The sequence below is a fragment of the Bos mutus genome, chromosome 9, assembly GCF_027580195.1.
Source record: "Bos mutus isolate GX-2022 chromosome 9, NWIPB_WYAK_1.1, whole genome shotgun sequence".
Taxonomy (NCBI): Eukaryota; Metazoa; Chordata; class Mammalia; order Artiodactyla; family Bovidae; genus Bos; species Bos mutus.
The window spans coordinates 25,513,894-25,526,360 of record NC_091625.1 but is presented as its reverse complement, the minus strand read 5'-3'; the positions used below and the strand labels follow the sequence as shown (position 1 = coordinate 25,526,360).

General features: G+C 39.4%; 1 protein-coding gene across 4 annotated transcripts in view; it reads left to right on the top strand.

Annotated features, from left to right (window-relative positions):
* Nucleotides 1-12,467, top strand: part of NCOA7 (nuclear receptor coactivator 7) — a 164,314-nt gene that overhangs the window by 76,002 nt on the left and 75,845 nt on the right. For all 4 annotated transcript variants that reach the window (XM_070376291.1, XM_070376293.1, XM_070376292.1 and 1 more), the window contains one exon: nucleotides 6,055-6,275. In XM_070376291.1, the coding sequence (XP_070232392.1) occupies nucleotides 6,055-6,275 (221 nt within the window). The remainder of the gene's footprint in view (nucleotides 1-6,054; nucleotides 6,276-12,467) is intronic.

The window sequence follows — 12,467 nt, the reverse complement described above, 5'->3', positions numbered from 1 at the left end:
TATTGCTCTTTACAGCATTGGACCTTGCTTCTATCACCAGTCACCTCCACAACTGCGTATTGTTTTTGCTTTGGCTCCTTCCCTTTATTCTTTCTGGAGTTATTTCTCCACTGATCTCCAGTAGCATATTGGGCCCCTACCAACCTGGGGAGTTCCTCTTTCAGTATCCTTTCATTTTGCCTTTTCATACTGTTCTTGGGGTTCTCAAGGTAAGAATACTGAAGTGGTTTGCCATTTCCTTCTAATGAGAAGGGAATGGATTTAGTTATATATACAAATAAATAATTTTTCAGATTCTTTTCCACTTTAGATTATTATAAGATATTGAATATACTTCCCTGTGCTATACAGTAGGCCCTTGTTTATCTATTTTCTATACAGTCCTTTAATACTCCTTTATAGGAAGGTACCTATAAGAAGCTCAGAACCCTGACGGTAAGCCACAGCGCCTCACTCCTCTGCCCTTGGGGAAAGTCTGACTTAGTGTAATTGCCCCTAGTTTCCTTTTCTCCCCCAAGCAATGATTGCTTCTCAGTGTTAGCATTTCATCTTAGAGTTCTTTGTTTTTACTTTGCTGCATTTTAAAAATTTACTAGTATGAAATGCATTATGTTCATAGTAAAACAGAGAATAAATTATATTGTAAAAAAAACAGTCAGAGAGATAATACAAGCCTAAAATCATTCTGTGGGAGCTGAGACCAAGAGGAGGAGGTGAACTGGAGAAGGAGAGATTCAGGAAACAGAATTGACCGGGCTGGGTTGCAGCAGTGACAGGAGATGTAGGAATAAACACTCGTTTTATGTCATTGTGGCCTTTTATTTATTTATTTTTTTAAGACAAATAGAGCATTACAAGAGGTTTTTTGGTTTTTAGGGTTTTTTTCCCCACATTCACAGCCATTAGATGTTAACCATGTTTCATTATTTTCAATCAGCTATCTGTTTAAGATAATTTGCCAGATAATTTTTTTTTCCACCATGTAAATGTTTACATTTAGGTCATTGAAAAACCTTGGTGAAATAAAGGGAGTTTATTTTCTTGTAGAACTTTTTGTTTCCAGTTTACCTTAATTTAGTGAGAACAGAACCCTTCTGTGGGAATGTCTTGCAGTGATGTTGATTTGAAGAACAAAAGGAAAGGCCTCAAAGATAAAAAGTCATGAAAAGGAATGTTTGAAGAGCATTAACTATACCACATTTATCAGATTGGCAATTATTCCCCCTTCAGTTCAGTTCAGTTCAGTGCCTCAGTCGTGTCTGACTCTTTGTGACCCCATAGACTGCAGCTCACCAGGCCTCCCTGTCTGTCGCCAACTCCCGGAGGAGAGTCACAAACTCTCCATGTCACAAACTCATGTCCGTTGAGTCGGTGATGCCATCCAACCATCTCATCCTCTGTCGTCCCCTTCTCCAGCCTTCAGTCTTTCCAAGCATCAGGGTCCTTTCCAATGAGTCAGTTCTTTGCATTAGGTGGCCAAAGTATTGGAGTTTCAGCTTCAGTCCTTCCAATGAACACCGAGGGCTGATCTCCTTCAGAATGGATTGGTTGGATCTCCTTGCAGTCCAAGGGACTCTCAAGAGTCTTCTCCAACACCACAGTTCAAAAGCTTCAATTCTTCAGTGCTCAGCTTTCTTTATAGTCCAACTCTCACATCCATACATGACTACTGGAAAAAACATAGCCTTGACTAGACGGACCTTTGTTGACAAAGTAATGTCTCTGCTTTTTAATATGCTGTCTAGGTTGGTCATAACTTTCCTTCCAAGGAGTAAGCGTCTTTTAATTTCATGGCTGCAGTCACCATCTGCAGTGATTTTGGAGCCCCCAAAATAAAGTCTGACACTGTTTCCACTGTTTCCCCATGTATTTGCCATGAAGTGATGGGACCAGATGCCATGATCTTAGTTTTCTGAACGTTGAGTGTTAAGCCAACTTTTTCACTCTTCTCTTTCACTTTCATCAAGAAGCTCTTTAGTTCTTTTTCGCTTTCTGCCATAAGTGTGGTGTCATCTGCATATCTGAGGTTATTGATATTTCTCCCAGCAATCTTGATTCCAGCTTGTGCTTCGTCCAGCCCAGGCATTTCTCATGATGTACTCTGCGTATAAGTTAAATAAGCAGGGTAACTATATACAGCCTTGATGTACTCCTTTCCTGATTTGGAACCAGTCTGTTCCATGTCCAGTTCTAACTGTTGCTTCCTCACCTGCATACAGATTTCTCAAGAGGCAGGTCAGGTGGTCTGGTATTCCTGTCTCTTGAAGAATTTTCCACAGTTTGTGATGATCCACACAGTCAAAGGCTTTGGCATAGTCAATAAAGCAGAAGTAGATGTTTTTCTGGAACACTATTGCTTTTTCGATGATCCAGAGAATGTGAGCAATTTGATCTCTGGTTCCTCTTCCTTTTCTAAAACCAGCTTGAACATCTGGAAGTTCACAGTTCACATATTGTTGAAGCCTGGCTTTGAGAATTTTGAGCACTGCTTTACTAGCGTGTGAGATGAGTGCAATTGTGAGCATTCTTTTGGCATTGCCTTTCTTTGGGACTGGAGTGAAACTGACTGTTTCCAGTCCTGTGGCCACTGCTGAGTTTTCCAAATTTGCTGGCATATTGAGTGCAGCACTTTTACAGCATCATCTTTTAGGATTTGAAAGAGCTCAACTGGAATTCCATCACCTCCACTAGCTTTGTTTGTAGTGATGCTTTCTAAGGCCCACTTGACTTCACATTCCAGGATGTCTGGCTCTAGATGAGTGATCACACCATCGTGATTATCTGGATTGTGAAGATCTTTTTTGTATAGTTCTTCTGTTTATTCTTGCCACCATTCTTGTTTATTTTTCTTAATATCTTCTGCTTCTGTTAGGTCCATACCATTTCTGTCCTTTATTGTGCCCATCTTTGCGTGAAATGTTCCCTTGGTATCTCTAATTTTCTTGAAGAGATCTCTAGTCTTTCCCATTCTGTTGTTTTCCTCTATTTCTTTTCACTGATCGCTGAGGAAGGCTTTCTTATCTCTCCTTGCTGCTCTTTGGAATTCTGCATTCAAATGGGAATATCTTTCCTTTTCTCCTTTGCCTTTTGCTTCTCTTCTTGTCATAGCTATTTGTAAGGCCTTCTCAGACAACGATTTTGCCTTTCTTTTTATTCCCCCTTAGGTAAATGTTAAAAATGTATTTCCATGCTTTGAAGAAGGATTTTACAGTGGGCTTCCAGAACTCATAGTATGATTTCCAGTTACAAGGTCAGAATGCTCCAGTCGTATTTATAACCTCCAGATAAACAAGTTCGCCTAGTTCTCTAGTCAGAACAAAAGATGTAACTGATTGTAAAATCACCAAAGTGTTAAATTGTACTCTGTCTTCTGTTATGCAAGTTTGGTATTGCTATTATGTAGCTTTTTTTTTTTTTTGAACTATCAATATGTTTGTCTCTATGGCTTGGCAGTAAAGGTCTGTGTGGAAAAGGGGGGAAAGTGAATGAAACAATGTATCCCATTTTGTTATTTCCACCTGTGAAAAACAGTCTCTAATGAGATGTCCCCAAACAGTGCTGCTGTTCATCAAAACATGTGCCCTAGATCTGAGTGAGTTTAATTATAATGGGAACAGTGAAATGAGGACATTTAGATCAACTTACAGTGGCAAAATTCAGAAGATTAAGCAGCAGCAACTATCTCAGGCTGCAAAGAACTAATTTTGGAAATCTCTTTTCTCTCCTCCCCGGAAGGAATCATTTTAGGAATTGGGCAGTAACATTCATCTCAGGCATGTTTTTGTTAAACCAATATATCAGAAGAAGATTAGCATGTCCTTCTGGATACAGAGATCAGCTGCCTGCATAGACCTCCCTAAGTAAAGAACTGATCTCTGTGTGATACCTAGGTTGTGCATGCGTGCTCAGTCATGTCCAGCTCTTTGTGACCCCTTTGAACTGTAACCCACCAGGCTCCTCTGTCCATGGGAGTCTCCAGGCAAGAATACTGGAGTGAATTGCCCTTTCCTTCTCCAGGGGATCTTCCCCACCCAGGGACGGAACCTTCATCTCCTGCATTGGCAGGTGGATTCTGTTACCACTGACCCATCAGGGAAGCCACCACTGCGTATTAATTTCAACCTCATACAGAAATCTTGATCAAGAAATTGTTTTATTAGGAGTATTATCTGACTTACCTTTGCAAAGAGCTACATACTGTTTTACCTGAAAAAAAGCAGTTTAAGATGTGAGGGTACAAAATAAAAATATGTTTATTGGGTATAATTCCTTTTTTATGAGTTTCCAATTTTGTTTAGATTGTATTCTTGTTTTGTTTGTTTTTTAACAAGTAAACCTAAAGAGATAGCTAAACTCAGAGATGGGGAGTATATCCATCTATGATTTTTTTTTTATAGCTGTGCTTTCTTTTATGCCATATACTTATTTATTAGCCAGTGAAAATCTAAGAACTTGCCTGCTCAGTGTTCAATGAATGACAGCCTAGTTGAAATATTTGTTAGAACATGAGACTGTTATCTCAAAAGCTAAGTGTGTTGTATACCATGCCATACTTAGTTCTCATGTCATCATATGATTGTGTTTGGGTATATTCTACTGTTTGTGTGTGTTCTGTTGTTGACACATATTATTTCAACTGATCCTGATAAAATATTGCATTAGATAGCCAAGCCTCAGTGACTTTAACTGTTAAATTGATTTGGCCAACATTACAGAGCAAAGCAGCATAAAATCAAACTTTGTCCCTTTCTGATCCTAGTTATTGCCTTTTCTTCCCAAAACATTTCCTCATCCATTGACCAGCATCAACTTGTGTAGATGCTCAAGGGAGTAAAGGAAGTAGACGTGTGTGTGAAAAAGCTGACTGCGCCTCGACAGAAGAGGGGAAAAGGGTCCTAATTTTAAAAATGTTTATATATGACCAGCCTGTCTCACATAGCAGAGGCCAAGGCCCTTACTCTTTACATTCTGGGAGGTAAAAACATTCTTAAGAAGGACTAGTGATCCCACTCCAGTACTCTTGCCTGGAAAATCCCATGGACGGAGGAGCCTGGTGGGCTGCAGTCCATGGGGTCGCGAAGAGTCGGACCTGACTGAGCGACTTCACTTTCACTTTTCACTCTCATGCATGGAGGAGGAAATGGCAACCCACTCCAGTGTTCTTGCCTGGAGAGTCCCAGGGACGGGGGAGCCTGGTGGGCTGCCGTCTCTGGGGTCGTACAGAGTCAGACACGACTAAAGTGACTTAGCAGCAGCAGCAGCAGTGAGTACAGAATGACATGTTAGTAAATCAGAATGATAGGTCAACTGGAAAATATTTTGAGTTACTGGATTTCAGTGAATTATGGTAAACCTTTTACACGTCTTTGAGGAGTGAAAAGTTGAAAATGTCAAATAAGTTAATGTTATCAGTCAGCTTTTAATTATACTAAATTGATATTGTCATTATGGCATTGTCTATCCCAAGAAGTTCAGCTCTTTCTTACTACTATCTTACTACTATACTAGGTATAAAGGAAAAGAATTACTCAAATCTGAACCAGCTCACCTTGACAAACCTTTATATTCAGTGTGTGAGTCAATTATAAAGGATTTGTTTTTTATAAATATGCTTGCTCATCAGGCTAAAGGTACCCTTGAGACCAGAAACAGTTAAAAAAGCAACACACTAAAAATGGCATGATAGTAAAGTAGCTGTACATTTTGATAAAAAACATACCCAATGTCTTATAGCCTGTAGAAGAATCTTGTATTTCCTCAGGTCTAAAGCATTTCCAAGTGATGTTTTTGAGATATAAATATTGAGGACATAAAACAGAGGAAAGGCCACAGATCTCCATAAAAGAGTTTTGAAGTGATTAAAAAGAAAAAAATAACAGGAAAGTATAATTAACAATAATATATAAAAATAAAAATGAAAAAAACCCAATAATATAAAGTGTTTTCAGTATCAGTTAATTAGTTTCTCAAAGCCCAATAGCATGAAATTAATATAATTTCTCTTAGCAAATTATTTTTCTAATGTTTTTCCTATTTTTTCCTTCTCACCCTTAGATTGAAAAAGAAAAAGCAAGCCAAACAAAATGCAGAGACAGCCTCAGCTATGGCTGCAAGGACTCATTCTGGAAAAGAAGATGCCAGTAAAGTCATTTTAGAGCAAGACAAGTGCAACATTGCTGTGGAAGAGGAGTACATTACTGATGAGAAAAAGAAGAGAAAAAGTAATCAGTTAAAGGAGATCAGGCGTACAGAACTAAAGAGATATTATAGTATTGGTGAGTATTGGTGGCAACTCTGCAGTATTTTCATTTTAAAACTGTAGTAATTTTTTAAAAGATGATAATTTGTTACTGGTTATAGTATATCATATGATAGTATGATATACTCGATTATATATAACAGTGTAGTGTTAGTTGTTCAGTCGTGTCTAACTCTTTGCAACCCCATGGATTGTAGCCCGCCAGGCTCCTCTGTCCATGGCATTCTCCAGACAAGAATACTGGAGTGGGTTGCTGTTCCCTTCCCCAGGGTGTCTTCCCAACCCAGGGATCAAACCTGGGTCTCCTGCATTGCAGGCAGGTTCTTTGCCATCTGAGCTACCAGGGAAGCCCATATAATATTATAATATGCTATATAATAATAATGAGAGCGAGAGGTGGAACTTGAGGACTTTAATATTTGTTACTCTTGCACATGCGTGCTCAGTCATGTCTGACTCTTTGTAACCCATGGACTGCAGCCCACCAAGCTCCTCTGTCCATGGGATTTCCCAGGCAAATATACTGGCGTGAGTTGCCATTTCCTTCACTAAGGGATCTTCCCGACTCAGGGATCTCACCTACATCTTCTGAGGCTCCTGCATTGAGCCAGGTGGGAAGCCCGATACAATAGTAACAGTTTATTGAGCAGCTTCTATGTGCTGCCAGGCCTTGTTTTATTGATAAAATCTTATATAAAGAGAAGTACAGTTAAACAAGATTGATGTGTCTTATTTAATCTTATCTTCCAGCATCTAACACAGTGCCTAGCACATAGTGTCTGCTCATAACTATTTATTAAATAATGGTCACGTACCCTGTATGAGAAGTATTTTTCTTAATGTTTATAGACATATCTGTAGAAGTCTTGGTAGAAATGCCTGCACAGTTTGGTATCAGCTAGGCAGTAGGAAATGGAGGAGACATGGCCTGGCATCCTTAGATTAAAAAAACAAAAGACCACGACGATGATGACTTGGAAGATGTAGTTAAGAGGCCTCTTAAGATGAATCCAGTGTCATACAGCATCTGAAGATGATCGTTGCATCTGCATTCGTGTTAGCACCAGTGACTTGTCTAGCGTGATGGAGGTCATACTCCTGTTTCGCTTTACCACCCTTCTCATGCCTCCTGATCCTGTCACAGGCAGGATCTGAAGTATGTTCAGAGGTCTCTTGCATTGCAGGCAGATTCTTTGCCATCTAAGCCATCAGGGAAACCCCCTAAAGAAAGTGAACCAGGAAATGAAACTTGATGTGACACAGATTACGGTCTACTGAAGATTGCAAGGCTCAGAACACTAAGGAAGTCTCTAAGAATGAACTGCAGTTCAGTATATGAAACCTGGGCTGGTAGCAGGCACTTGGTCCACAGGGCCCCAGACTTGGTCCCAGTTAATGCCAGTTACCGGGGGACAGATCTGGTCTGTGGGTTTAATATAACGTTCTACTAGTTCTCATCAAAGATACAGGTGGGCTGCCATTGGGATGTTATAAGTGAGGTTTTGCTGACATTGCTCCTACAAAGGCACAGGCTTCCTGCTACAGATACCTGCCTGCTTTTAATCTGAAGCCATCCAGCATTTTATAAAAAGCTGTAACTGTAAACGCTTTGAAAAAGACTTCTGTGTGATTAATAAACTCCCTCTTAAAATTTTCAGTGTTGAGTATTATCTCAAAAAGAGAAACAGGGGTAAGCAAAACGGCTGCTCACATCTTTTACAGTGCACACATTGGACATTTGAAAATGTGTGGTTTTTACAGTCACACAGTTTAAAACACTCTCTTCTCATCCTATGTTAAATGCTGGTGCTTACAAAGTATTTTAAAATCAAGACATTTTGCTCTGTAGAGTTTCCCTGAAGGAAGCTGACAGAGTCCTTTCCATTGAGATTTCTCTTTTCATGATGCTCTACTAACTTCAGCTGATGCATTAGGCCAGCTTTTTAACGTGCTGCACTCTGTGGTGTGTGTAGCACTTTGAAACAATACCGTTCACTCTGTTGTTGTTCAGCTGTTGTGTCCAACTCTTTGTTACCCCATTAACTGCAGCATACCAGGCTTCCCTGTCCATCACCAACTCATGGAGTTTACTCAAACTCATGTCCATTGAGTCAGTGATGCCATCCAACCATCGCATCCTCTGTTGCCCCCTTCTCCTCCTGCTCTCAATCTTTCCCAGCTTCAGGGTCTTTTCAAGTGAGTTGGCTCTTCGCATCAGGTGGCCAAAGTATTGCAGCTTCAGCTTCAGCATCAGTCCTTCTATTGAATATTCAGGGTTGATTTCCTTTGGGATTGACTGGTTTGATCTCCTTGCAGTCAAAGGGCCTCTCAAGAGTCTTCTCCAACACCACAGATCGAAAGCATCAATTCTTTGGTACTCAGCCGTTTTTATATAAGTCCCACTCTCACATCCATACACGACCACTTGAAAAACCATAGCTTTGACTAGATAGACCTTTGTCAGCAAAGTGATGTCTCTGCTTTTTAATACTGTCTAGATTTGTCATAACTTTTCTTCCAAGAAGCAAGCATCTTTAAATTTGGGGGCTGCAGTCACTGTCTGCAGTGATTTTGGAGCCCAAGAAAATAAAGTCTGTCACTGTTTCCTTATTTATTTGCCATGAAGTGATGGGACCAGATGCCATGATCTTAGTTTTTTGAATGTTGAGTTTTAGGCCAACGTTTTCACTTTGACCTTCATTAGGAGACTCTTTAGTACTATTCACTCTATTCTTTACTTAATTTAAAAAAAATTTATTTATATTTTAATTGAAGGATAATTACTTTACAGAATTTTGTTGTTTTCTGTCAAACATAAACATGAATCAGCTATAGGTCTGCATACTTAATTCTTATTAGACTTCACCAGCCGCCACAGCCATCATTTCTTCCAGGAGCCCCACTCTTTCCCTGGACAGGTTAAATTTCCCTTCTGTATTATCATCATGGGTTTACTTACCTTCTTTCCTGTTTGTAGATTGGTGTGGATTAGACCCTGTATTAGCTTTGTTAGTATCTGCTTCCCAAGTGCTCTTTAAATGTGCATTGAGTGGATGAATTATACACATATGAATGAATACTGTGATTGTTTGGACTTTCATGAAAATTCTGGAAGGATATAGGCAACAAAAAAATAGTTTACTCAGAATTATCCTGTGATTTTATTTGGTGACAATAACTAAAGAGATGCCATTATAACTTTTCATCTTCTTTCGAGAATGGCACTAATAACTGGTTTGGAGGTTTCAGGCATTTCCTTAGGAGAACCCAGTGCTTACAGAACACCACTAGGTCGGCCATTGAGTCCCAGGGTTCCTTGTCTTTTCCACATCTTACTCTGCCTGTGTTGGCAGGTTTGCTTGATCTCACGGGGTGGAGTTGGCATATTCCCTGTATTTCCACCCAGAAATGTTGTCTTGTACCACTAGGTGGAGCTTAGACTCAAGTCAAAAGTAATTCCGGTTTAAGTTCTTTTGATGGCACCAGTCTGAGGAGGAGCGATGCTAAAATGGGAGGATCTTGTAAGCCAGATTTGTTGTTGTTGTTGTTTAGGCGCTAAGTTGTGTCCACCTCTTTGTGACCCCATGGACTGTGACCCGCCAACCTCCTCTGTCCATGAGATTTCCCAGGTAAAGAATACTGGAGGGGGTTGCCATTTCCTTCTCCAGGGGATCTTCCCAACCCGGAGATCGAATCTGCATCTCCTGCAGTGGCAGGCAGATTCTTTACCACTGAACCACCACGAAAGCCCTAGCCACATTAAGGATTTGGATTTTATCCTGTATCTGTGGAAGCCGTTGAGGGAACTCTGTAACTCTCTGTTCTAAGAGGATAAATCTAAGGACAGTGGGTGGAAGTGAGCCTGAAGGCAGGTTGGAGACCGGGGCAGAGGAGAAACAGAACCCTAGGGAGAGAATTTGCTCCTAGAAACAGCATTATTTGGTACAGTGTGTGAAGGAGAAAAGGGACAGAGTCAAGAATTGGCAAACTTGAAAACTCAAGAAGGAAAATAGTGAATATGTGTTTGGAGCTATTTTAGAGGTACCAAGTAGATTTGTTTAGAGGGGTCTGAATTTCAGGTGAAAGGCCTGGAAATTGCTACTTCAAGGTGTAAGGTGAATACATATAAGCCGGTGCCAGCCGGCAAAGTTGATCAGGTCCCAAGAACGTGCATGGCGGGGCTGAGAAAGGAAACTACGGCAAAAGAATTCTACAACAAAGATGGGGTCGAGAGGTTCAGACACGTCTCCACAAAGGGAAGCGGTCTGACACCAACTTTATTCAGCATCTTATATTTATACAGAAAAGTGTGAGAAAGACAAGACAGTTGACATTTTTTCTTGGTTGACCTATACATCTTACAAACAGTCACAAGAAATCTTGAGAGCATGGGAATGGCACCCTGTTATTATTTCTTACACCGGATAACATTTCCCTGTGTGTGAGAAGTTTGTCCAGAACTCCAGGTGTCTGCAGTAAATAAGCGCCTAATCTCTGGGGTGGCGGGACAGAGAGCTATGTTTGCAAGCAAACCCTCAAGGACTGAGGCAGCTCCCAGAGCTTGTGTCCTTCGGACAAAGGACCCCATTCTCATGGGCAGCTCCCCGCACATATAAAAGACACAATCCAGGGAAAACAGAAAGTCGAAACAAAAAGTTAATGGATGACAAATGATAATGAGTTTATAGAAAAACAGACTAGGAGGATCTGTAACGGTAGGCTGATTTTTGTTTTCTCTGGGTACAGAAATTACAAAAGAGTTTTGTTTTCTTCATTTTTTTCTGCATCACACAGTTTAAAGTTATTTTTAATACCAATCAGAAAATTATAGCGAACTGAATAATATAACAGAGCAAACCCAAGGGCTTTAGAAAAAGATTAGACAAATGTAAAGTTCTATTATCAATATAAAATAATTACTTCCTGTTGGCATCTGTTTCCACATCTATAATATTACCTACTTGATTTAAGGAAGCATATTTTGACAAAATAATATTTTTAGCTCTTTAGATTTATCTGTGCCGCATGTAAGCCTTGGATAGCAATTCCTCACTCCTACCACTTAGAAGAACACGAGAGCTAAGATGCTGATAGAAGATGTTATGGAAAGGCTGAATCACGAGAATTGCCTGTAACAAAATGATAACCACCTCCAAAAATGCTTTGTTTTTGAGGAGGGGAAATGGGAGTAATTTCCTTGAGGCAGAGATGGCATCAGATAAATGGAGATCTAGCACCTGCTGTAGCGGGCACATGGGAAGCATCCCAACAAAAGCTTCTGACATAAGTGAGCTCAGTTCTTCTGTGCCTGCCCCGGTATTTGCTGATAGAGCTCCTTACTCAGTTATTCTGTGTACTTATATAAACCCTTAAGGAATTGTTTGATCACAGTATATTTTTTACAGTTTTATATTTTAATAATATGTTAATATATTTTTCAAAATTTGCTCTTATAGTTAAATTTGACACAAGTAGTAGTAATGTTTACATATGTTTCAAAAGATGTTTGGTCCATATCACAGTATCAAAATATATTGAGTGGCATGAATTAAATATATCTCAAAATTCTCTTATATTAAAGGAATACATTATTCCTTTACATTAGAAGAGTATACATCTTTGCTTCTATGGAAGTGAAGATAGGAATGGGAATTTTATAAATGTGGATACTGTCTCAGTGGGAAGTTCTTCAAACGGAAACATAGATATAGAGATGTAAGACCTAAAAGAGAAAAGTTTTATAAATATGGGAGGCAAGACTAAATTGGAATAAAATAAATCACTGTGTTTTTGTAGTATGTTTATGTAAAAGATTAGTAAGAATCCTGAATGGTAAAGTAGATATTTTAAGAGAATTAGGAGGTGATTTTGACAAACAGAAAACACTTAGGTATGAGTATGGTTAGTTTTGTGGTTATAGCAATAAAGATTTATTTAGAGAAAACCTCTGCAGTATAAAGAATGAATTTAGCTTTTCAACAATAAATCTGTAAAGTCTAAAGCATTTCAAATTGTAACTTTCCTTCCTGAGTTCAAAAGAAACTTAACAAGAGTAAAAGAAATGAACTTCTCCACTTTTCCTTTGTTAAACATTTTTGGGGTTTGCCACGCAATACAAGTAACCAACTACTGAATTATTTCTCACGATGGCAACCCTAAGACTTTTCCTCATACAGATTATTTTGCCTTGGGGTATTTTTTAACCACA